The 24,834-nt window shown below is 43.0% G+C and overlaps 1 protein-coding gene across 1 annotated transcript in view; it reads right to left on the bottom strand.

Moving 5' to 3' along the window:
• Nucleotides 1-12,093: 12,093 nt before the first annotated feature.
• The window catches only part of LOC130362130 (cystatin-like), a 36,584-nt gene continuing 23,843 nt past the window's right edge, over nucleotides 12,094-24,834 (bottom strand). Inside the window, exons 2-3 of the mRNA XM_056566145.1 lie at nucleotides 16,065-16,178; nucleotides 12,094-12,617 (exon numbers count right to left, since the gene is read on the bottom strand). Of these exons, the coding sequence (XP_056422120.1) occupies nucleotides 12,540-12,617; nucleotides 16,065-16,178 (192 nt within the window). The 3' untranslated portion in view covers nucleotides 12,094-12,539. The remainder of the gene's footprint in view (nucleotides 12,618-16,064; nucleotides 16,179-24,834) is intronic.

Below are 24,834 nucleotides of genomic sequence, written 5' to 3' on the forward strand. Positions count from 1 at the left end.
ACATTTTATGGTAAAATGAGTGATGTCATTAGAGAGTACAAGCAAAAAACAAGCCCTTATATGGGTTTATGAATGGCAATATACAAGAGTTATGGATTTTAGAAGACAAGGAGGAAAAAATGAAAACGAAAAAATAAAATTGGCTTTGTTCTTAAAGGGGTACTCTGCCCCTAGACATCTTATCCCTTATCCAAAGGATATAGGATAGGATGTCTGCTGGGAACTCCTGCGATCTCTCCTGCAGCACCTCCTTTCATCTGGTGCATGGAGAATCTTGAAGTCACGCCCCACCCCCTTAAGTCTATGACACGCCCCCTCCCATAGACTTGCATTGGGGGGGCGTGACATCATGAGGGGGTGGGCCGTGATGTCCCGATCCTCTGGCCCCTGCATCGCCAGTCATCCGGCACAGAGATGACATGGGGTGCTGCAGGAGAGATCGTTCCCAGTGGCGGGACCCCCACGATCAGACATCTTATCCTCTATCCTTTGGATAGGGGATAAGATGTCTAGGGGTGGAGTACCCCTTTAAGGCCAAAATGTCAGACCAGCAGCGGTGCAGACGCCAAGACAGGATCATCCTCCAGCTCTCCCACATTGAACATAGAAATATGGGAATTGTTAAGTGGACCTGAGGAAGGCATCAGTGGATGCCGAAACGCGTTGTCCCAATTTATATAAATAAAAAAATCGTTATCCTGCACCGCCTGAGTTTCTCAGTAATTTCACCATTCGAGCAGCGCCTCCACTGTACCGGCTTCTTTTCACCCTTTCTCCTCACAGAGCAGGACAGTGGGTTGCCATGGCAACCCCCCCCCCCCCCCCCCCCCCCGTTCTGCCCACCCCTGGATGTCCACCCCTGGATGTCGAGGGGAACATGGACAGAAGATGGAGGCCAGTACCTGCAGGAGAAGATGCCTGGGGACCCCCCGATCTTCGCTGGAGACTGCTGGATACTGGCTCAGGTAGAGAAACTACTGTGGGGGGGGGGAATTGAAAGTGAAAGTAAAGGTAAAGTGATCTTTACTGTGGCAACCACTAGGATAGCCAAACTGCAACTCCCAGCATGCCCAGACAGTCAAAGGCTGTCTGGGCATGCTGGGAGTTGTAGTTTAGCAACATCTGGAGGGTCACAGTTTGGAGACCACTGTTACAGTGGTGCCCAAACGGTAGCCCTCCAGATGTTGCCAAACTACAACTCTCAGCATGCCTGGACTGCCCAGCATGCTGGGAGTTGTAGTTCTGTAACATCTGTCCCTTCGGATTTAGCAATTTTCATGAAATTTTTTAAAATTGCTGCTCTATTTTGAAGCCCTCTAATTTTTTCAGAAAGCAAAAATATGTCCATTTTATGATGCCAACATCAAGTGGATGTCAGGCCCAAGGCCTGATTATTAAAATCCTGTATGTGTATTATAAATTATAACTGTGTGTGATGGATAACCTAAGACCTGGGGCTGCTTCAATAAGAGCCTCTGACTTTAAAGGAGATGTAAACAAACAGCCAGACCCCCAATAAAATGCAATACTCAAAACACAGTCTGAATGACCTCATTCAGACTGTGTTTTGAGTATTGCTTTTTATTGGGGGTCTGGCTGTTTGTTTACATCTCCTTTGAAGTCAGAGGCTCTTTTTGAAGCAGCAGGAAGTCATGCAATCTGGTCTCATCATATAATCAACCAGATAAGAGGGCCAGAGACAGAGATACCCCCCCCCCCCCTGGTGGGATCAGAGGGGAGGGGGGAATGGAGTCTCCCTCCAAAAAGACAGATATATAATATTTAACAATGCTAGACTCAGAGGTGTTCAAGGACTTGCCTTGCTAAACTCTTTTATATATTTTTATACCTGTATGTCATTTGTTTATTTTTATGCATAGCACTGTGATACCTTTTTTCAGATTAAATGTTTAATTAATCAGCTCTGGTCATTGATCTCTAAATATATGAGCTCCCCTTTCTGAAGGCAGCTCTGGTGTAAACACATTTATCTAGGGGTTAATTTGGTGACTTGCTGGGACTAGTAGTGGATACCTAGAGGTCTGGCGGCTTTAACCCTTGCACCATCACACTCTCTCTAATGTCTTGGCTGGACCGATAGGGTGTGATCGTGACAGTGTATTGTATTTGTGAATTAAAATAAAAATTTATTGGGAATATCCATTTTCCTTACAAGTAGAGAGCTTCAAAGTTAGAAAAATGCTAAATTTTCTAAATTTTCATGAAATTTTGGGATTTTTCACCAAAAAAGGATGCAAGTAACGCTGAAAATTTGGCACCAAAATAATAGTAGAATATGTCACTAAAAAACAAGCTCAGAATCAGAATATTCGGTAAAAGCGTTTTCATGTTATTAATTCGTAAAGCGACGGTGGTCAGAATTGCAAAAAAGGGCTCAGTCCTTAAGGTGAAAAAGGGCTGCGTCCTTAAATGGTCACTCTCATTAAAACTAATTTCTTCTATTGCACTCCTTATGGTAAATGAAAAATATTTCTAATATACTTTATTTAAAAAAAATGAAGTTTTCTATGTTTTATTTGTGCTTAAAAAAAGCTCAAGAGCACATTTTCCCCCAACTCATACACAGACTTTGGACCAAAGTCCGAACACAGGAAGCGCCGCCTGGAGTGCTGAGGGGGGGGGGGGGGGTCCAGCCAACAGCATATGGCAGTTATGTGTGAGAGGAGCTATGATTGGATGAGGCTGGACACCCCCCCCCCCCCACCTCAGCACTCCAGGCGGCACTTCCTGTGTTCGGACTTTGGTCCAAAGTCTGTGTATGAGTTGGGGGAAAATGTGCTCTTGAGCTTTTTTTAAGCACAAATAAAACATAGAAATATTTTTCATTTACCATAAGGAGTGCAATAGCAAAAATTTGTTTTAATGAGAGTGACCCTTTAAGTAGCTTCTTGAAAAAAAAGATAAAATGTATTATTTTGTAGTAATTATTTCCGAGGTGCTATAGGGAGCTGATATGTGTTCCTCTAAGTAAATCGCCAATAATACTGATCAGTGCTATGCCTATACACAGCACTGAACAGTATTCGCAATCTAATGATTGCTTATAAATAGTCCACTATGGGGACATACAAAATTCAAATAAATGGTTAAAAAAAATTTAAAAATTAAAAAATAATTTAAATAAGCCCCTCCCCAATAAACATTTAATTTATTCATCCCATTTTAGGCATGAAAGTGTAAAAAAAAATTTATAAATGCATTTGTTATGTGGCCCGTGCGTATTTGGCATTTGCGTAAATGTCCGAACTATCAATATACGACGTTAATAATCCCATAGGGTGAATGGTGTTCCCATAAGAAAAGTCCAAAATTGCTGCTTTTTGGTCCTTTTTGGCTGCTTTGGTTGAGTTTCTCTTTTTTTTAAAGCAGTATAGTAATAGTTAAATATAAGTATCCATGGGTGTGGAAATTAAAACTACTTGTCCTAGGGACTAAAACAGAACACAATCTACTTGTCCCTCATAATGATACATTTGTCCTGGTACATCAAATCATTTCAACCAAAATAGTCTGTAAATAAGGTCTTTATTAATAGAAACTTAATAGGCAGACCAGTATGTCACCCCATTAGGTGGATGGGGCCCCTGATAAGTCTGCCCCATTAAATAGGTAGTCCCCCCTTCAGGTAGGTATGTCCCTTTATCAGGTAGGTAGGTCCCCTCATCAGGTAGGAGGGATGTAGGGCTCCCCTAGTATGTAAACAGGTTCTCAGATATATAAGTCCCCCAGTTGGTAAAAATGTAGGGCTCCCAGACAGAAATGACTCCCATTAGGTAGAGCTCCCCCTGTAGGTAGACAGGCCCCAGATAGATATGACCCTCCTCAGATAGGCAAGTAGGGCTCCTATTTAAACAATTATACTCCCTGAGTTGTAGCTTTCAAAAACATTTCATGGTGACACCCTTACTATAATGCCAATTGCATGCATCACGTTGCGCGTTGACAATGCACAACGTATTACCAGTATCAGCATTAGAAAAGCTGCTACCATCCTGTGCAAGTTCATCCCTCCCCCTTTATCACACTCTGTGCCAATATATCTCATCCCCTCCTGTGCCAATATATTTCAGCCCCCCCTCCCTCCTGTGCCATTATATTTCAGCCCCCCCCTCCCTCCTATGCCATTATATTTAAGCTCCCCCTGTGCCAACATATTTCAGCCCCCACCCGTGCCATTATATTTCAGCCACCCCTTCCCCTGTGCCATCATATTTCACCATCCCCTCCCCTCCTTTGCCGCATCATTCACTAATTCACCAACCCCCTCCCCCTGCTTTTACCTGTCCTCTGTCCCCATGTGCCCTACGGCAGGCTCATGGGCTCGGCGGTTATGTTGCTGGACCGCATCCTCAGTCCTGACGGAGGTGCGCCCGATGAGTGACGTCATCGCACGCGCCGATGTCCTGCGCGGATTGCTATAGGCTGCGGCATACAGCTGCAGTCTATAAGAGTTTAGAGACAGGGCGAGAATGATTGCCCAGTTATATGTGACTTCCGGAAGCAGGGCTAAATGCCTTAAGAATTCACCTGCCCGGTACTGCATGTCCCGGGTGTCGGACGATAAAATGATACTCACGGATGTGAAAAATTGTAATTGTTTTGACCCACACAAAAAAGAAAACAAGTAATTTTTACCGTAAAATGTACAGCATGAAAACAAAACCCAAAATTGTGATTTTCTTTTCAATTTCCCTGCTGAAATACTATTCTTTTGGTTTGCCGTACATTTTGTGGTAAAATAAGTGATGTATTTAGAAAGTACAATTGGTTGCAAAAAAATAACTAGCCCTCATATGGTTATAAGGATGGATATATAAAAGAGTTATGACTCTTAGAAGGCCAGGAGGGAAAAAAAACGAAAATGCAAAAAGCTTAAGGCCTGGTCCTTAAGGGGTTAAGCTAGCCAAGATTTACTTTCAAGTAACAATGAAGACAGTTAATGTAACATATTATATAAAAACATTTGTTCTGATTTGTCGTAGCGTATTTCCAGTTTAGAAGCCTCACTCAATTTTCACCATACAGGAAAGCTACAATCTGCGCTCCGCTTTGTGCAGGGACAAAAACTGACAGCTATCTGATGAACTGTTCTCTCCCAAACTATTCAGTCTCTCAGCACATGTTTTCATTTACAGAAGAGACATAGTAGATGACCTTTATTATATCCCTTTCTGCTGAGAATACAGACTTATCTTTGTTGAGATAAATAGATGAATTTAGGAAAAAGCTATTTGAACAACAGCGATGTGGTAATTAGATGTGGTCATTTGTCATAGCGATGACAATTCCGCCAGTCCTTACAAGCATGAATCAAATTGTGGAATGCCATCCACTGTGGGAATGAGAGGGTCACCGTCACCTTCATTTTCATCTGCAACACACTATTTGCACATTAGTATTTGAGATGACTGGGAGACAAACATGCGAAAAAATTGGTTGTCGGGATCTTCAAAAAGTTTTCCTTATTTTGGAAGATTCACAAGTCAATTGTGCGTAATTCACCCAGAAATGATACATTATTGTACAATGAGACTTCTTGTTCTCGGCTTTATTTTATCTAATACTGTAAAAATGCTACTTTGAAAAGGGTGACAGAAAAGGGATTCCCGATTCTAAACATAAAAAATGTAATTCCGTTTACTGCTCCTCTGTAAAAAGTTAAAGAAGGCACCAGATGCAGACCGGGAAAAAAGTCATATTTTATGTGAGCACCATGGTGAAAAAGGGGGAATGCCCTCCCCCTGCGCCAAATGTATCAAAATCTGTCCAGAGGAAAAGTTGCTGGGTTGCCCATAGCAACCAGATAGCTTCTTAACCCCTTAAGGACTCAGGGTTTTTCCATTTTTGCACTTTCGTTTTTTCCTCCTTACCTTTAAAAAATCATAACCCTTTCAATTTTGCACCTAAAAAGCTTATTTTTTGCGCCACCAATTCTACTTGTAATGACATCAGTCATTTTACCCAAAAATCAACGGCGAAGCAAAAAAGAAAAATCATTGTGCGCCAAAAAAGCAAAAACGCCATTTTGTAATTTTTGGGGGATTCCGTTTCTATACAGTACATTTTATATGTTTAAAAGTTTTTAGCGGTACTATTTTTGTACTTATTACTGGGACATGCAGGTAAAGCGGCTCCACGCCACACCGGGATGCCGAACACTAGTGCGTTAACCGATTCGGTTAACGCACTAGTGTTCGGCATCCCGGTGTGGCGTGGAGCCGCTTTACCTGCATGTCCCAGTAATAAACACGAAGATACTACAACGTGGTGAGTTGCCTGTACTTTCTTCTTGACTATTTGGATTTGCATTCATCCTATCACTATCGCAGTACATGAGCACCACCACATGAAGTTACGCTGCTAGAGCATGCACAGACTGTTTAAGGGAGAATATATAGAGGGAGAGCAGTGCCAGCACTTCAATCTCTGCTGTGAAGTCTTGTGACTATTTTTGTACTGATCGGACTTATTGATCGAAATTTTTTTGCGCATAAGCCATTGACTGTGCGGTTTAATGAATTAATTACATATTTTTATAATTCGGACATTTCCACACGCGGCGATATCACATGTTCATTTTTATTTACACAGTTTTGTTTTTTTTAAATGGGGAAAGGGAGGTGATTAAAACTTTTATTAGGGAAGGGGTTAAATGATCTTTATTAACTTTTTTTTTTGCAATGTTATAGCTCCCATAGGGGGCTATAACACTGCACACACTGATCTTTTACATTGATCAATGGTTTCTCATAGGAAACCATTGATCAATGATTCTGCTGCTTGACTGCTCATGCCTGGATCTCAGGCACTGAGCAGTCATTCGGCAATCGGACAACAGGAGGCAGGTAGGGATCCTCCTGCTGTCCTACAGCTGTTCAGGATGCTGCGATTTCGCAGCGGTGATCCCGAACAGCCCCCTGAGCTAACCGGCAATGTTTTACTTTCACTTTAGATGCGGCATTCAACTTTGAACGGCGCGTCTAAAGGGTTGATCAGTGCGATCAGTGCCGCGCGCTGTTAGCCACGGGTCTCGGCCGTTGTTAGAGGCCGGGCCCAACCCGCTAGAACGGGAGCGGACTCAGGACGTAAAGTAACGCCCTGAGTCCTTAAGGAGTTAAATTTTTCAGAAATAAAAGAAGCGCTCTGATTGGTTGCTATGGGCAACTCTGCAACTTTTCCTCTAGACAGGTTTTGATAAATATCTATGGAATTCATATTTTGGGGCTGAAATAGCCCTGTAAAATCCTGAGAACAAAAGGATCAGCATGTCGAATCTTAACATGGGCTACCCTTTTCTCGCTTTTGAGGGAGAGCTGAAATCAGTGTGTTTGGCCGACTTTAACCTATTGCGTATGGCCAGCTTAGGGCACTGACTTTACCAATCCAAACAATCAGAAACTATATCCTAGTCCTAGCGGTATCTACTTGCAGTATAACCACACAAGTGATGTCCTTGACTAACAAAATATTTAAAAAGCGTTGTTTTTTTGGGCTTATGCATTATTACTGGTATTTTCGGGAACTTCAGCACGAGGTGGACTATACTGCACGATAACTAGTAGACGCTTCTTGATTTTAATTTGTTTTATAATCACTGAAGAGAAGCAACAAAATCAAGCTCTAGTACGAGGCGGTATTTCATATTATGTCAATCTGCATATATATGCTCTGTCGGTAATAAGCATACAAATCACACAGGCTATTAACTTCTGCCATGGTTTACAATAACCTCTAGCAGTTACAATACCATTTAAAGAGGCTATGAATAAATAATTTGGTGTGTATTAATACTAAAAAAAATCCCACAACCTTCACAGTCTTAATACAAGCTTATTCAGACGAGGGATCTGCAGCTAGGAAATCCAGCATTAGTCATAGTGCAAGTTCTACATAAAAAACTCAAATATTAATGTTAAACTCTACATACTGTGCATACAAAGTGTCACTATACTTCACTGTATTTTTTTTTAATATTTGTGTAAATGTATTTTATGATGCAAGCAAAATTACTGGATCACCGACAGACCTCATGCAAGTGAATGGGGTATTTCAGGACCCGGTAGTTGCCGTTTGCATCCAACCAGTCTTAGGGTCCGATCAGCTCAAAATAAATAAATAAAGGAGGAGATTGGACCCTAACAGGTTGGGTGCAACCGACAATGTGAACCAGCCTTAAAATATTAGGTGGACATTCCGAGGAATAGCAGGGGTTCCAAAACAAGTATGTACCAGCAATATCTAGATAAAAGAACTCTTTCTAAAACTATTTCTATACATAAAAATATGTTTTGTGTGATCTAAGGCTAGGTTCACATTGCCATGGGGCTTGGGTACTTAGGTGAGATCCCTAATCTTACCAAAGTGTTAAAGAGAACATGTCATCACTTTCTTTCTGCCTGAACCACAAGTCATCGGAAAGGTCCCCAGTGGCTTCTCCCTGCCTCGAAAGCCTTGATTGATAGATCTCTCTATACTCATATACCCAAGTGACGGTATAGAAAAACAAAAAATTACCACAATAGAGGTACTCTAAATGTCCATATCCAAGTGATCAATGGTGTATATTGAGGCAAGTAGGATGTACACTCATCTTGTGGTGTTACACTGTCGGCACAATACCAACATGCACCTTGCACCACACTGGTGGGTAAATATATGGGATGCCTGGAGAAGCCTGCGTCCAACCACACCTCAAGGGTATTGAGGTGGTGAGTACAATCAAAGATGGAGACACTTGGGGAACCTCAGTGAGCCAGAAGATACTCAGGAGCCCTTAGAAAAGATTGATGTCTGGAGATGGCACTTCTGGCTATGAATGCAATATCTATTCCTGAATGACCAGACAAGATATATAAAAATAAAAGGTTTATTCAAGGTAAAAATGGGACAATTCATTTTTAGGGTCCAGTCCTCTTCGTCACATAATCAGTAAATAGATGCGGATCAACCAATCTGTTAATTTTAAGTTTCCGCTAACACAGGAATCTTGCATCAGTATTTTACTCTCAGAACTTAGATCACTTAGAGCCTGATGAAGGGCCTAGCCCCAAAGGGTGCAATATGCTATACAAATTCATTACAAAACAGACTGGATTTTCTGAGTTTTTACTGATTGTGACATGGTTAAAAGTTGTAATTCACTAAGCGTACACTTCACCTAGAGGGCTGAGACATTGTTGTCTCTATGTTCAATAGGATGGTTAAAGGGATGCATCTACCTAAATCTGGCAGCCAAGTAAGCATCTGAAATAACATATTCCACTAAAGAAACTAATCACTGCAACCACTCCTTATTATCCCACAGACATTAATGCATCCTGTCCCGACAGCTTCTCCCATAGCTATTGAAGTAAGTGGTTCTTACTTGCAATAAAGTCCAAATATAACATCACATCCAAGAAATGAAGAGGGCACTCACCATCCAGATGCTTCAGTGAAGCTTTATTAGATCATATAGATTACCACAGTGCAATGAACATAAGACAGATAAAGAAATGTCCGTTACACTGTTGTAATCTACATGATCTAATAAATATTCACTGAAGCATCTGGATGGTGAGAGCCCTCTTCATTTCTTAAGGGTGCGTTCACACGCTAGTAGCTAGCAGAGTTTCCCGCTGCAAGTTACGCTACCATTTAAATGGGTCAGCAGACAGTCCGCAAATCTGACACTATAGCGGACTGTCTGTGGACCCATTTAAATCAATGGTAGCGTAACTCGCAGCGGGATTCCCGCAGCAGCCAACCCGCTGCTAGTAATAGCGTGTGAACGCACCCTGAATGTGATGTGAAATAAAGTTGGGCTACCAAAACTGGAGTATAACATTTCTTGGTCAATCCTGTATGTGGCATTTATTTATTGTTGTTTACAAAAAATTTTTATTCTAAAATATGGGGAAAGGGGGCTTAATATTAAATTTTTTTTTTTTTTTAATTAAGGTTTAATGCTGCCATGGTAACCAATAAGAGCCCCCCTCTATCGCCTTAACCCCTTAAGGTCCAGGCCAATTTTCACTGTAGGACCAGAGCGTTTTTTGCACATCTGACCACTGTCACTTTAAGAATGAATATCTCTAAAACACTTTTACCGAATATTCTGATTCTGAGATTGTTTTTTCGTGACATATTCTACTTTATTTTGGTGGTAAATTTTCGTTGTTACTTGCATCCTTTTTTGGTGAAAAATCCCCAAATTTCATGAAAAGTTTGAAAATTTTGTATTTTTCTAACTTTGAAGGTCTCTACTTGTAGGGAAAATGGATATTCCAAATAAATGTTATTTTTATTCACAAATACAATATGTCCACTTTATGTTGGCATCATAAAATGGACATATTTTTACTTCAAAGTAGAGCAGCAATTTTCAAAAAATTCATGAAAATTGCTAAATCTGAAGGGACAGATGTTACAGAACTACAACTCCCAGCATGCCTGGGTAGTCTAGGCATGCTGAGAGTTGTAGTTTGGCAGCACCTGGAGGGCTACAGTTTGGGGACCACTAACAGTGGTCCCCAAACTGTGACCCTCCAGATGTTGCAAAACTACAACTCCCAGAATTCCCAGACAGCCTTTGGCTGTCGGGGGATCCCCAGGAATTTTTTCCTGCAGGTACCGACCTCCATATTCTCCCCATGTTCCCCGCGACATCCAGGGGATGTCCTGCTCTGCCATTAGTCAGAATCAGTTCTGACCAATGGCAGGGGATAGGAGGAGATCGCAGCACTGCGACCTCACTCCTACCCTGCAAGATGATCTGGGCTGTCACTGACAGGTCAGATCATCACTAGTTTCCGGGCTGATCGGGTCACCAGAGACCTGATCAGCCCGGAATAGCAGAAAATCGCATGTCTGAATTGACCGACATGGGGGGGGGGGTCGGTCCCTGGGGGCGCGCGGCGGGATGCGAAATTCCCACAGACGTCCTTAAGACCCAGGGCGCAGGGACGTACTCATACGTGCCTGGTCTTTAAGGAGTTAAAGGAGTTATCCAGCAATAGCAAAACAGATAATTTCTTACAAAAAACAGCATCATGCCTGTTTGTAGTATTATATCGTCTCCATTCACTCTAATGGAACTGAAATGGATAACCACCCTCAACCTGCAGACCGATGTGGAACGGTTTTATGAAGAAATGAGCTGTATTTCTAAAGCTGGATAACCCCCTTTAAATGGTCAACATCAGCATGCTGATGTCAGCAATTAAAGGGATCTCTCATTTGAGGCAGGTAGCAAGATCTGGTCTGGTTATGAGAAATTTTCGGTCTACTTTTGGAAAGTACTAACTACTGCATACTAGAAAAACTCCACAGAACTGCTATTTTAGAAAAGACCTGTCTTAGGCCATGTTTGTATACAGCTATTTTAACTGGGCACAAAAAAAAATAAAAGTCATACAGGGCTCAAAAAATATAAAAATAAAGTGTGTGAACATATCCTTAGTAATCTAGCAATCACAACTTATAGAAGTATTTATGCTTGTCCATATGTAAACTTCAAGAACTGACTGTTCACCTGCCGCCTAACACATCCTACCCCTGACAAATGCCATGATAATTCCCCTGCCTGAACGCTATGTCTAATCGGAGTATAGTTCAAGGGATATTACGTTTTTTGTCTGAAGAACTAAACACGTGTTTAAAATTGAGCATTTACTTTGCACAAGAAACTAAAAGCAGGAATAAAACTTCTGCATTTGGGTCATTATTATAAAAACTTGTGATGTCCTGTAATAACATCCTGGTCCTCCGTTATTTGGGGGAAAGGGGGTGTAGTGGACATCGGGAGCATGTGAAGTGTGTCCCTGTATTCCAACAAAAGGTAGAGGAATGATTAGTAGACGTTAGAGATCTATTAAATGTGATCTGAATATGCAAGAATGATAGGATAAGACATATACTCAAAAATGAAAAAGAAAAATTACATATTTCTATACAACTGTGTTGGGGAAAAGTTTGTTTGTATTGGAAGAAGCGGAAGACAGGTGATTTAAGGAATGGATTTTGGGGATTAAAGTGGTAGTTCCTTATGAAAGCAAAGATTTTTAACAATAAAACATAACATTTTGACAGGCATGGTGTAGACAATATGGTTTATTGTTATTAATAAAAGAAAACGTGCCATTATGTGCTGAAAAGATATGCAACATTCTTGAAGACTACCAAACAGAACACTTTAAACTGGTCGACTCTCCTGGCTTCTGCAATTGGCTGTAATGAAGGGCCACAACAATACAGAAAGTAGATTACAAAATGCTGTTCTAATTATTTATATTCTGCAAATCTAGTTTTTTAATAAGCTTAAATCTGTATACCAGCGCAAAGAAATGAAAGAATTTGACACTTTTCTTAAATGACACCAGTTCAATAATTAATAACGTTAAGGAATAAGAGCAAAAACATTATGTATAATACTAAAAAAGGTAAAAACTATAGGTGTCTATTATTTTTTTTTATTATGCTCTATGCTGTATAGGATGAAAAACCACGGTAAACGCTCTAATATGATGGAGAAGCAGAAACTAATCGCATTCAGATTTCTGCAACTGCTGTTGGGAAGTCCAAGGAACGTAGTACACTACAAAGTGGCAAGTGGAAACCTTAAAGACAAAGCAACAAACAAAATAATGGTTAGAACTAGCACAATATTTCTTCACAGTTTATCAAATACAATACACCAACAGTGGAGAATCAAAATTCTCGAACAAATCTATAAATCTTATTTACCGCATATACTCGAGTATACGCAGAGTTTTTCAGCACGATTTGTCGTGCTGAAAACACCTCCCTCGGCTTATACTCGAGTGAACTCTCCGCCTGTCAATCCCTTCTCAGTGGTCTTCAACCTGCGGACCTCCAGATGTTGCAAAACTACAACTCCCAGCATTCCCTGGACAGCCATCGGCCATCGCAGTTTTGAAACCTCTGGAGGTCCGCAGGTTGAAGACCACTGCAGCCTTAGTCATCATCCAGCTCCCCCCCCCCCCTTTTTGTTTTGTACTCACCTCCCCTCGGCGGGAAGTTAGGGTGAGCTGGTCCGGGCCATCTGTGCTGCAGGGACCGTCCGGTGGGGATGGTTAGTCGTTGCAGGCTGTCCATTTTCACCGGGTGGCCTCTTCTCCTCTCCGGGCCCGGACTAGTGACGTTGCCTTGATGACGACGCACAGGGACGTTGCGCATGAACGTCCCTGTGCGTCGTCATCAAGGCAACGTCACTAGTCTGGGGCAGGCCCGAAACGACTAACCATCCCCACCGGACGGTCCCTGCAGCACAGATGGCCCGGACCAGCTCAGCCTAACTTCCCACCGAGGGGAGGTGAGTACAAAACAAAAAGGTGGGGGGGGGAGGGGCTGGATGATGATGAAGGCTGCATTGGTCTTCAACCTGCGGACAGCCGATGGCTGTCCGGGCATGCTGGGAGTTGTAGTTTTGCAACATCTGGAGGTCCGCAGGTTGAAGACCACTGATAAAGGGTGGTGATGATGAAGGGGGGGGGGGGGATGATGACGGGGGTCTGGATGATTACATGGGGCATGATGTATTTCCCACCCTAGGCTTATATAGTCGAGTCAATAACTTTTCCTGGGTTTTTGGGGTGAAATTAGGGGCCTTTGCTTATATTAGGGTCGGCTTATACTCGAGTATATACGGTAAGACTAGTTGGTAACATCATTGTGCTCATTCATTTCTTAAAACTGGGCTATTTCCTTTCTTTTCTCTTGTTCTATATTCTGCAATGCTAAGCTTTCCACCTTTTCTGTGTGGTGGTGATGCGTTTATTAAGTGGTTGCTGATAAATACAGTGCTAGTATACATTTTTGAACACCACTTTGTATGGTCCCTCTGCTGTGACTATTTTAACCCATTGGGCCAAAATGTGTGACTTTTTTTTTTTTTTTTTTTTTTTTTTATGTACAAATTCTGTCCACAGCCAGTTTTGTAAGCCATGTCAGGGCTTTTCACCAAAAGTGGCCCATGATAAATTCATGGCCACTGCAGGAAAACAACTTTGTTTTGACATGCCTACATAAATCATGAGAAAATACTTGAAATGTATGAATCTATGAGAATCTACTTGAAATGTTCCAAAAAAAATAAAAATAAAACACACTGCGAGAAATTGAGAAAAATAAATTATAAACTCCCCCTACCCTATTTTCAAAACTGCCTGCCAACATATCCATGCAAGATTCCTTTTAATCTATTGACCCAAACAAAGTCATCTGGGGACGCAATTGGGGTAATTTTCAGACAGTATCAAACTTTTCGCCCAAGATGAAAACTGTGACAGATTACAATTTTTAGACTAACCCAAAAGGGAGATATGGTGCAAAAAGGACCTTAACTAGGTAACTCCATTTGGGTCATAGAATTGAATTGTCTGGCATGATTCCAGCATATATATGTTGGCAGGCAGTTTTGAGCTACTCTCAATGGATCTGTACCATGGAGTCAAATGGGGTGTGTCTTCCCCCTCAACGTACTGGATTAGCTATTTTATACAGATCTTTACAAGTTACAGCCTGTAGTCTGGTGTAGAACTGCATTCTGCTGGCTGTCACTGGAAACAGCGTACAATCGTGTCAGGCACTTCTCTTCAAAACCAGCAGTAGACAATAGGGATCGACCGATTATTGGTTTGGCCGATATTCACAATTTTGGACGTTATCGGTATCGGCAATTACCTTGCCGATAATCCGATAATGCCCCCAGCACCGCGTCCACCGCACCGGCCAGAGACCGCTGCTGCCGCATCACCTCCCCCATGCCATGTTTTATAATTACCTGTTCCCGGTGCCCAGGGTCCGCGCTACTTCTGGCTCCTGCTGCGTCCTGTGTTAGGCTGTGCGTTGCGCAATGACGTCCTCAACCCGACGTCCCCATCAGTGCGCACAGTGACAGCTCAGGAGGACGCCACCGGAGCCAGAAGTAGCGCAGACCCCGGGAACAGGTAATCATAAAACCGGGAATGGGGGAGGCAATGGGACAGCGGTGGCGGCGGTCTCTGGGCAGGGCGGTGCGGTGGTGGTGGGGGAGGGGTATTTGGCGTTGTTAAGACTCAGGAGGACCCCAGGACAAGCAGGGGAGAGAAGCGGGTGATGGCGGAGGTCTCTGGCACCGCAAAAGCCGCTGCAGTTAATTGATTTAAAGCGCCCGCTTTAAATCAATGATCTGCAGTGGTGTCGCCTGGGGGCGGGAAGAATGGGGATAAATAGCCGATAATTTATACCGGAATATCGGTATAAATTATCGGCTATCGGCCCTAACCGCCACAGGGTATCGGCCCTTAAAAAAAAAAAAAAAAAAAATAATCGGTCGATCCCTAGTAGACAAGTCACTTTTTTACATCAAATTAACTGTACATTAATTTGGAACTTTGTTACAAGTTTTCTCTTCTTCAAAGAATACAACAATATAAGTGGATGAAAGATGCACTGCAGATCCGCATGAGGATTATCCCCATTGTAAAGGAAGAAAAAAAAATTAAAAATAATACCTGTGCCTTCAGTATTTGTACAATAATATGCTGCTCCTGTCCCACTACTTGCCCATGTGGCCAGTGAAATGACTGCCCGAACCCCACAGGGACAGCTGGGTGGACACCCTTTCTCTACGCATCTCTAGATTAATATGCAGCAACAGCCATATTTTTGTGCATCCACCTTTGCTAGTACTTTTTGCAGATGAATTGTATGTAAAACCCTACCCAATACAAAAGTATGACACCTACTAAAATAAGGAACTTTAAAAAGGGTACTCCACCCACCAGCGTTCGGAACATTTAGTTCCGAACGCTGGGTAGCGAGCTTCGGGGGTCGCCAAGTCCCCTTGTGATGTCACGTCCCACCCCCTCAATGCAAGTCTATGGGAAGGGACATGCCCCCTCTCATAGACTTGCATTGTGGGGGCGGGGCATGACGTCATGAGGGGGGTGCGGCGAACCCCATAGCCCGATCCCTGCATTTGGAACTAAATGTTCCGAACGCTGGAGAGTGGAGTACCCCTTTAAGCATATAGGTCACACAAACCCTTCAGCTGACAATACCTTAGCATATGCAGGATCTGTATGAAGATCACAGACGTCCATATCTGTGGTTGGCTTCCTACACTGTGTTCGTCCAACATCGACATCCAAGAAATATTTATACCCGGATACAACCTTTTAGTGGAAAAACAAAGTAAGGGAGAAATTAGGCATCCTTACTATTATACAATATATATATATATATATAATTTTGGTGCTAAAGCAGCTGCTCTAGCACCAAAATTCCAGTTTCTAAGCATGGTCATGACTGGCCGCTTTAGCCTTACAGTGGCTACATATAATGAGAGTCATAAACCCCGCCTAACAGAAAAAAAAAAAAAAAAAAACTATTCCTGTTGCCTTGAAAATGTTTACTCTGAATCTGTACAGCTTTGTGCCTAAAAATAATATATATATATATATTTTTTTTTTGGCATACCTTAACGACGAAGGATGTAAATGTACGTCCTGGTGATGCAGTACTTAACGCACCAGGGCATACATTTACGTCCTAAGCATAACCGCGAGCATCGGAGCAATGCCCGGATAATGCGGGCAGGTCCCGGCTACCGATCGCAGCCAGGGACCCGCCGGTGATGGCGGAAATCCGCGATCCCGCGGATGTCCGCCATTAACCCCTCAGATGCCGTGATCAATACCGATCACGGCATCTGCAGCATCGCGGTCACTTAATTGGATGATCGGATCGCCCGCAGCGCTGCCACGGCGATCCGATCATCCAGCACGGCAGCCGAAGGTCCCCTTACCTGCCTCCGCTGTCTTTCGGGAGTCTTCTGCTCTGATTTGCCTTCCCGCAGACCAGAGCAGAAGATGACAGATAGCACTGAACAGGATTAGCAATCAAGTGATTGCTTTAAATAGTCCCCTATGGGGACTATTAAAAAGTGTAAAAATAAAAGTTAAAAAAAGTGAAAAACCTCCTCCCCCAATAAAAACGTAAATTGCTCCATTTTCCCTATTTCACCCCCAAAAAGTATAAAAAAATATTTTATATACATATTTGATATCGCCGCGTGCGTAAATATCTGAACTATTAAAATAAAATGTTAATGATACCGTACGGTGAACGTAAAAAAAAAAAAAAAAAAAAATAGCTGCTTTTTTATAACATTTTATTCCCCAAAAAATTAATTAAAAAAAATGTATTAAAAGTTTTATATACGCAACTATGGTATCAATAAAAAGTACAGATCACGGCGCAAGAAATGAGCCCTCATACCGCCGCTTATACGGAAAAATGAAAAAGTTATAGGTCTTCAAAATAGGGGGATCTTAAAAGTTTGTGATTCTTTTAAAGTGCAACAGTAATAGAAAAGTATGTTGTTATCACAGGTATCATTTTAATCGTATTGACCCAAAGAATAAAGAACACGTCACTTTTACCATAAATTGTACGGCGTGAAAACTAAGGATCGACCGATATTTTTATTTTTTTTAGGGCCGATAGCCGATTACTTATACCGATATTCCGGTATAAGTTATCGGCTATTTATCCCCCCGCGACACCGCTGCAGATCATTGATTTAAAGCGGGCGCTTTAAAATCAATGCACTGCAGTGGCTTTTGCGGTGCCATAGGCCGCTGCCACCCGCTTCTCTCCCCCTGCCTTTCCAGGGGTCCTGAGACCCATCACCGCCACCGCTCCCCCCACCGCTGTGCCGCAACGGGACCGAACCAGCCGCCCCGAACCGCCGCACCCGCGACCGCCCCCCCCCCCCCCCCCCGACCCGCTGCACCGCACCCGCCCCCCAACCCGCCGTACCGCGAACGCCCCCCGACCCGCCGCACCACGTCACTCGTCATTGCGCACAGCGTAACGCAGGATGCAGCAGGAGCAAGAAGTAGTGTGGGCCCTGGGAACAGGTAATTATAAAATCGGGGATGGGGGAGGCAATGGGGCCAGGGCGGTGCGACGCGGTGCAGTTATTATCGGCTTATCGGCAAGCTAATTGCAGATACCGATAATGCACAAAATCGTGATTATCGGACAATAATATCAGCCATACCGATAATCGGTCGATCCCTAGTGAAAACGAAACCTTTCAAAATTAGCAAAATTGCGGTTTTCTTTTTAATTTCCCCACACATAGTATTTTTTTGGTTGCACCATACATTTAATGGTAAATTGAGTGATGGCATTACAACGGACAACTGGTCGCGCAAAAAACAAGCCCTCATACTAGTCTGTGGATGAAAATATAAAAGAGTTATGATTTTTTGAAGGCGAGGAAGAAAAAATGAAAACGTAAAAATAACATTTTCTGCGTCCTTAAGGCCAAAATGGGCTGCGTCCTTAAGGAGTTAAAGGACATCTGTAGTGCAATATAACTTATCCCCTGTACGAAGAATAGGGGATAAGTTATAGACAGCGGGGGGGGGGGGGGGGGTCCGAGCGCTGGGGGCCCACGGATCTCCTGGACGGTGCAGCGGCAGTATGCTGGAAAGGGTGCGTTCTGTCCCCACATGACGCGGTGACCAACACGTCCCTTCCATGTACCCCATAGAGATACATGGAGGGGGCGTGTCTGCCGCGGGTTTCTGCTGGGGACGAAACTTCACTTCCTGCATACTGCCGCGACCCCGTCCAGGAGATCCCGGGGGGCCCTAGCGCCCGGACCCCCCACAATCTATAACTTATCCCCTATCCTTTGGATAGGGGATAAGTTATGTTGCGCTGGAGTACTCCTTTAAGTCCTCTAGTATTTACCAGCTGCTGTATACTACAGAGAAAGTTGTGTAGTTCTTTCCAGTCTGACCACAGCGCTCTCTGCTGCCACCTCTGTCAAGAACATGAGCAATGGATAAAAAAAACAAGAGAAAAGAACCAGCGCTCAAAGAAAACCAATAGATGCCACAAAAGAACACTTTTTAGGGTAATAAAATGTAAGCAGTGCACTCACTTCACAACGGGGGAAAAACTGGAAAGTGGCGGTATGCCTCAGACCAGACCCCCCTCCAGGACAGCTTCAGATAAATGCTCTTGGTTTCATAAAACCACAGGATCCAGCGGGTATACTCATGGTTCTTTTATTCGCGACGCGTTTCAAAGGTTAACATAAATCACCTTCTTCATCAGGCTAATCCAAGTATTAAAAAAAAAAAAAACCTCATTTATACTTACAGTTATTGCACTGAGGCTCACATGCACCAATTCCAGCGTTCTGCATGCGCGCGAGGCCCGCGTTGACTTCCGGTCGCATAATCATAATACAATATGTGCGCTTCAGCTTGGAACGCACAGTATGATCACGTACTTTCCTTCTCTGTGTTGTATCCGGAAGCGCTGAGTTGTTGTCACGTGTGCGTTCCAAGTTGGGACGCACACGTGACAACAACCCAGCACTTCCGGATACAACACAGAGAAGGAAAGTACGTGATCATATTGTGCGTTGCAAGCTGAAGCGCACATATTGTATTATGAAAAAGAAAAAATAGTATGTATAGAAATTGTGAAGTATTTTATACAGAGAAATTAGGAAAACACTACATTTCTTTGATGGGATCAGGTACAAAATACAACCTAACTAGATACACATGGTATTGCAGAATGTGCACCTCTCACATTTTAAAAACACATAAATATAATAAATACAATTAATACATACTACATATAAATATAACATTTAGTTGCTTGTAATCATGAATAAAAAGCTAAAAATACTGAATTTAATATATAATTAATTAGGTTTCAATAGACCTGCTCTAGGGTCTCATTTAAAGGGGTTCTCCCTTGTTTATACTGTTTTTTTGTTATGTTTGTGTATGATCTAGGGATCGACCGAAATCGTTTTTTTAGGACCGATACCAATAATCGGTGTAGGTTAGGGCCGGTATAAGTTATCGGTTATTTATCCCCCCGCGACACCGCTGCAGATCATTGATTTAAAGCGGGCGCTTTAAATCAATGCTCTGCAGTGGCTTTTGCGGTGCCATAGACCACCGCCGCCGCCACCCGCTTCTCTCCCTTTGCCTGTCCGGGGGTCCTGAGACCTATCACCGGTGGGGACGGGGCATTATCGGCTTATTGGCAAGGTAATTGCCGATAATGCCCAAAATCGTGATTATCGGCCGATAATCGGTCGATCCCTAGTATGATCACGTACTTTTCTTCTCTGTGTTGTATCCGGAAGCACTGGGTTGTTGTCACGTGTGCGTTCCAAGTTGGGACGCACCATTGGGCCACGTGACCCTCCCCAAACGTCCGGTATACGTCACTGCGTGGAGTCACACAGATGACACAACACAGAGAGGGCTATGAACGGGCCCGGTCATGTGATCAGAGGACTCCGGAAGGGAGCCTTTCAGAATCACATGATTATGCGACCGGAAGTCAATGCGGGCCACGCGCGCATGCAGAACGCCGGAATAGGAGAATGTGAGCCTCAGTGCAATAACTAAGTATAAATGAGGTGTGTTTTTTAATATATGGATTAGCCTGATGAAGGTGATTTATGTTAACCTTTGAAACGCGTCGCAAATAAAAGAACCATGAGTATACCCCCTTGATCCTGTGGTTTATGAAACCTAGGAGCATTTATCTGAAGCTGTCCTGGAGGGGGGGGGGGGGTCTGGTCTGTGAAGTGAGTGCACTGCTTACATTTTATTACCCTAAAAAGTGTTCTTTTGTGGCATCTATTGGTTTTCCTTGAGCGCTGGTTCTTTTCTCGTTTTTTTATCCATTGTATATACGGACCCGGAATACCTGGCGCTCTCCTTTCAAGTAGGATTATAGAAAAACCAAATAATTCTATCTACAGTGTAGAAGGTCCATCTGGCTTGTGGTGCTTTGTGGGAACTCATCCTTTATTGGGTGTAGTTTTCCACTTGCACCGGATGAGTTACTGTCCTTTTAAATATTTTAAAGGTGACGGGTGTTGGATTGAAGCACTACCCAACCTTTTTTGATTTTTGTATTTTCAAGAACATGAGCAAATCCCCATAGCAAACCTCTCCTGCTCTGGACAGTTCCTAACAGGGACAAGGATAGCAGCAGAGAGCACTGTGTCTAACTGAATAGAACCCACACCTTTTTGCAGGGCATACAGCAGCTGATAAGTACTCAAAGGCTTAAGATTTTTTTGTATAGGGAAACTGACAGATGGTTCAACCCCAACTGAATATACAGGTGGTTAGTGTGGGTGATCCTGAGTGCCTTCCCGCTCTTCAGTACTGATCTTCTCCTTAACAACAATGGACGTATATTTACGTCCATTGCCTGTTCCAGTTATATAAAGCACATTTCCCTTTAACTAGACGTAATTTACAAATCTGTATAACTTTCTGGCACCAACTGGTTCTTCTTATCATGGGTTTTTCAGCTTCCATTGAATTGTGAGCAGGGATGTGGAATTTCTATCGCCCGACGCCCGGGACTAGCAGTTTTGGGCGCCGGGCAGGTGAATTTGTCCGGCCCTTAGCCCGGCTTCGGGCAAGCAGGGCCGGACCTGACAAGTCGCCTGGACCTCTGCAGTCCGTATGGAGCGGGCTGCCGACTCCTGCCCGCTCCATACTAAGCAGCCTGTGTCCTCCGAAGCAGAGTAGGGGAGATGAGACGCTGTATATGTCTTCTCTCCCCTGCTCTGCAGACGTGCGGGGGGAAGGGAGATGAGGGGGCGTGGCTTATCTCTCCCCGTGCAGACCTGCGTCCTCTGCCTTCACTCCCCGCACGTCTGCACGGGGAGATGCATGCGGCGCTCACAGGGGAGTATGGAGCGGGCTCGGGATTCCTGCCCGCTCCGTACTCTGCAGCCCCCGGCTGTTCTCAGTAGCCGGGGGCCGCCGCTAATAGCCAGCATGCTGCGATCGCCGCGGCTGGCTATTAACCCTTTAGATCGCCGCTGTCAAAGCTGACAGCGGCGTCTAAAGGGAGATGTGAATGCTCCCTGGTGGGCTAGTGGGGTGGATCGCCCCCCCCGCAGATCGATCGCAGGGGGGCGATCCACTATAGAGGTAGCCGGAGGACTTACCTCTGCTTCCTCCTGTCCCAGCTCTGTCATTGATAAAACCTGGCTGGACCAGGCTCTATCAATGGATCACAGAGCACACAGATTAATAGAGTTCAATAGAATCTATTCATCTGTCTGAGGAATCGAATGATTCCTCCTATAAGTGTAATAAAGTGTAAAAAAAAAAAAAAAAAAAAAAAAAAAAAAGTTTTAATAAAAGTTTGAAAGACACACATTAACCCAGAGGTCTTCAAACTGTGCCCCTCCAGATGTTACAAAACTACAATTCCCAGCATGCCAGGACAGCCATTGGCTGTCCGGGCATGCTGGGAGTTGTAGTTTTGCAACATCTGGAGGGCCACAGTTTGAAGACCGCTGCATTAAAGGGAACCAATCATCAGATTTTACCCTATATAGATAGAGAAAAGAACCGATGGGCACCACCTCAATAAAGATAGGGTGCAATAGGCTGCAATGAACTATAAACCCAGAAGAAAAGAGAAAGCTAGCAGCCATATATACATTGCACACCACAAATAGTCAATATGTTCCAAAAAAATATATAAATCTTTATTTCTCTCAAAACAGACAGATGAGTACATACAATTAAAAACAGTTAAAAACACATAATCCAAAAGCGGAGGAATATAATCCTACTACGCCCACCCTGCAGTGGGTACACATTACCCTAAGATGTGAACCAGTCCCGGACTAATAGAGCACAACCAATGTATGCAGCAAATTCTAGAGATTATACCACTAAGTAGCACCTGGCAAATATAAATATAATATGTAGAACGCCTAGCAGCCTGACCAATGTAAATATAATAAAAAATATGTATGTAAATCACAGTGCATATAAATCTATATGCACTGTGATTTACATACATATTTTTTATTATATTTACATTGGTCAGGCTGCTAGGCGTTCTACATATTATATTTATATTTGCCAGGTGCTACTTAGTGGTATAATCTCTAGAATTTGCTGCATACATTGGTTGTGCTCTATTAGTCCGGGACTGGTTCACATCTTAGGGTAATGTGTACCCACTGCAGGGTGGGCGTAGTAGGATTATATTCCTCCGCTTTTGGATTATGTGTTTTTAACTGTTTTTAATTGTATGTACTCATCTGTCTGTTTTGAGAGAAATAAAGATTTATATATTTTTTGGGAACATATTGACTATTTGTGGTGTGCAATGTATATATGGCTGCTAGCTTTCTCTTTTCTTCCAGATTTTACCCTATAACACGCATGGCAAAGCGTTATATAGGGTAAAATCTTTATTTTCACCATTCCCGGGGGACGCTCCTGCCCCCAGGGATGGTGAAGATATGAAGTTATAAACTAGTCACCGCCGCCGCCGTAAGTAGTCACCTGGGCGGGGAGCTCTTCTCACCTACTCCCGTTCTTCGCCGGCAGCGACACCCCCTCCGCTTGATGGGCCGCGTCATCGCTCTGCTCCGTCTGTTCAGTGAGCGGAACGATGACGCGGCCCATCAATCAAGCGGAGGGGGCGTCGCTGCCGGCTGAAGAACAGGAGTAGGTGAGAAGAGCTCCCCGCCCAGGTGACTACTTACGGCAGCGGCGGTGACTAGTTTATAACTTCATATCTTCACCATCCCTGGGGGCAGGAGCGTCTCCCGGGAATGGTGAAAATAAAGATTTTACCCTATATAACGCTTTGCCAAGAGTTATATAGGGTAAAATCTGATGATTGGTTCCCTTTAACCCCTTTCATGTTAAAAGTTCAAATCACCCCCTTTTCCTATATAAAAACACGTAAACATAATAAAAATAAACATATTTGGTATCGCTTCGTGCGTAATTGTACAACCTATTAAAATATAACATTATGTATCCCGTACGGTAAATGTAAAAAAATACCAAACCACTGAATTGCAATTTTTATAATATCACAGAAAAAAAAGTTAAAAAGCGATTAAAAAGTCAGGTCAATACCAAAATGGTACCGATACAAAAAACAGATTATGGCGCAAAAAATGAGCTCTCATACAGCCAGGTATGCAGAAAAAAAATAAAGCTCCAGGGGTTAAAAAAATGGCAATTAAAAATTTTTTGAAAAAGTTCAGAATTAGTAAAACATGACGTAAACGATACAAATCTGGTATCGCTGTAATCAGGCGCCTTAAGTATAAAACTAACATGTTACCTCAACCACAAGGTAAATGGCGCAGAAAAGAAAACCACCAAATCTGCAAAATTATCTTTTACTATTTCAATTTCACTTCCCTTAATATATATATATATATATATATATTTTTTTTTTTTATGTATTATTTTTTTTGGTTCGGAGAATGTTATTGAAAAATTTAAAGGTATCATTATAGTAGGTAGGTATCATTATAGTAGGTAGTTATGGCTATTTTAGGGCGAGAGGGAAAAAACTAGAGCGTAAAAGCGAAAATTGGCCGGGAGAAGTGGATCGTCATGAGGGACAAGTAGATTTTGCTCCATTTTAGTCCCGTGGACAAGTAGTATTTTTATAAAATTTCCACACCCCTGTATATGGACATTCCGCAGCAGCAGAGGCCCATTGATTTCAGTGGGATTCTGTTGCTCTGTTCACACAGCAGAATTTCCGGGCAGCAACATGGAAATCTTGCTTCCGGTGATCGTAAAAAATTTAGCCTTTTTAATCTTTTTGTGGATTCCGCTCGGAATTGCCATCTATAAGTCACTGCTTTCCGAACGCTCCGCTGTCTGTGGAATGCTCCGTGTGGACATTCCACTGTGCGAACATAGCCAAAGCTGAAAACTATGTTTTGGGGGTGCTTATAATGCAGGTGACACTGATGAA

The sequence above is a fragment of the Hyla sarda genome, chromosome 3, assembly GCF_029499605.1.
Source record: "Hyla sarda isolate aHylSar1 chromosome 3, aHylSar1.hap1, whole genome shotgun sequence".
NCBI classification, from domain to species: domain Eukaryota; kingdom Metazoa; phylum Chordata; class Amphibia; order Anura; family Hylidae; genus Hyla; species Hyla sarda.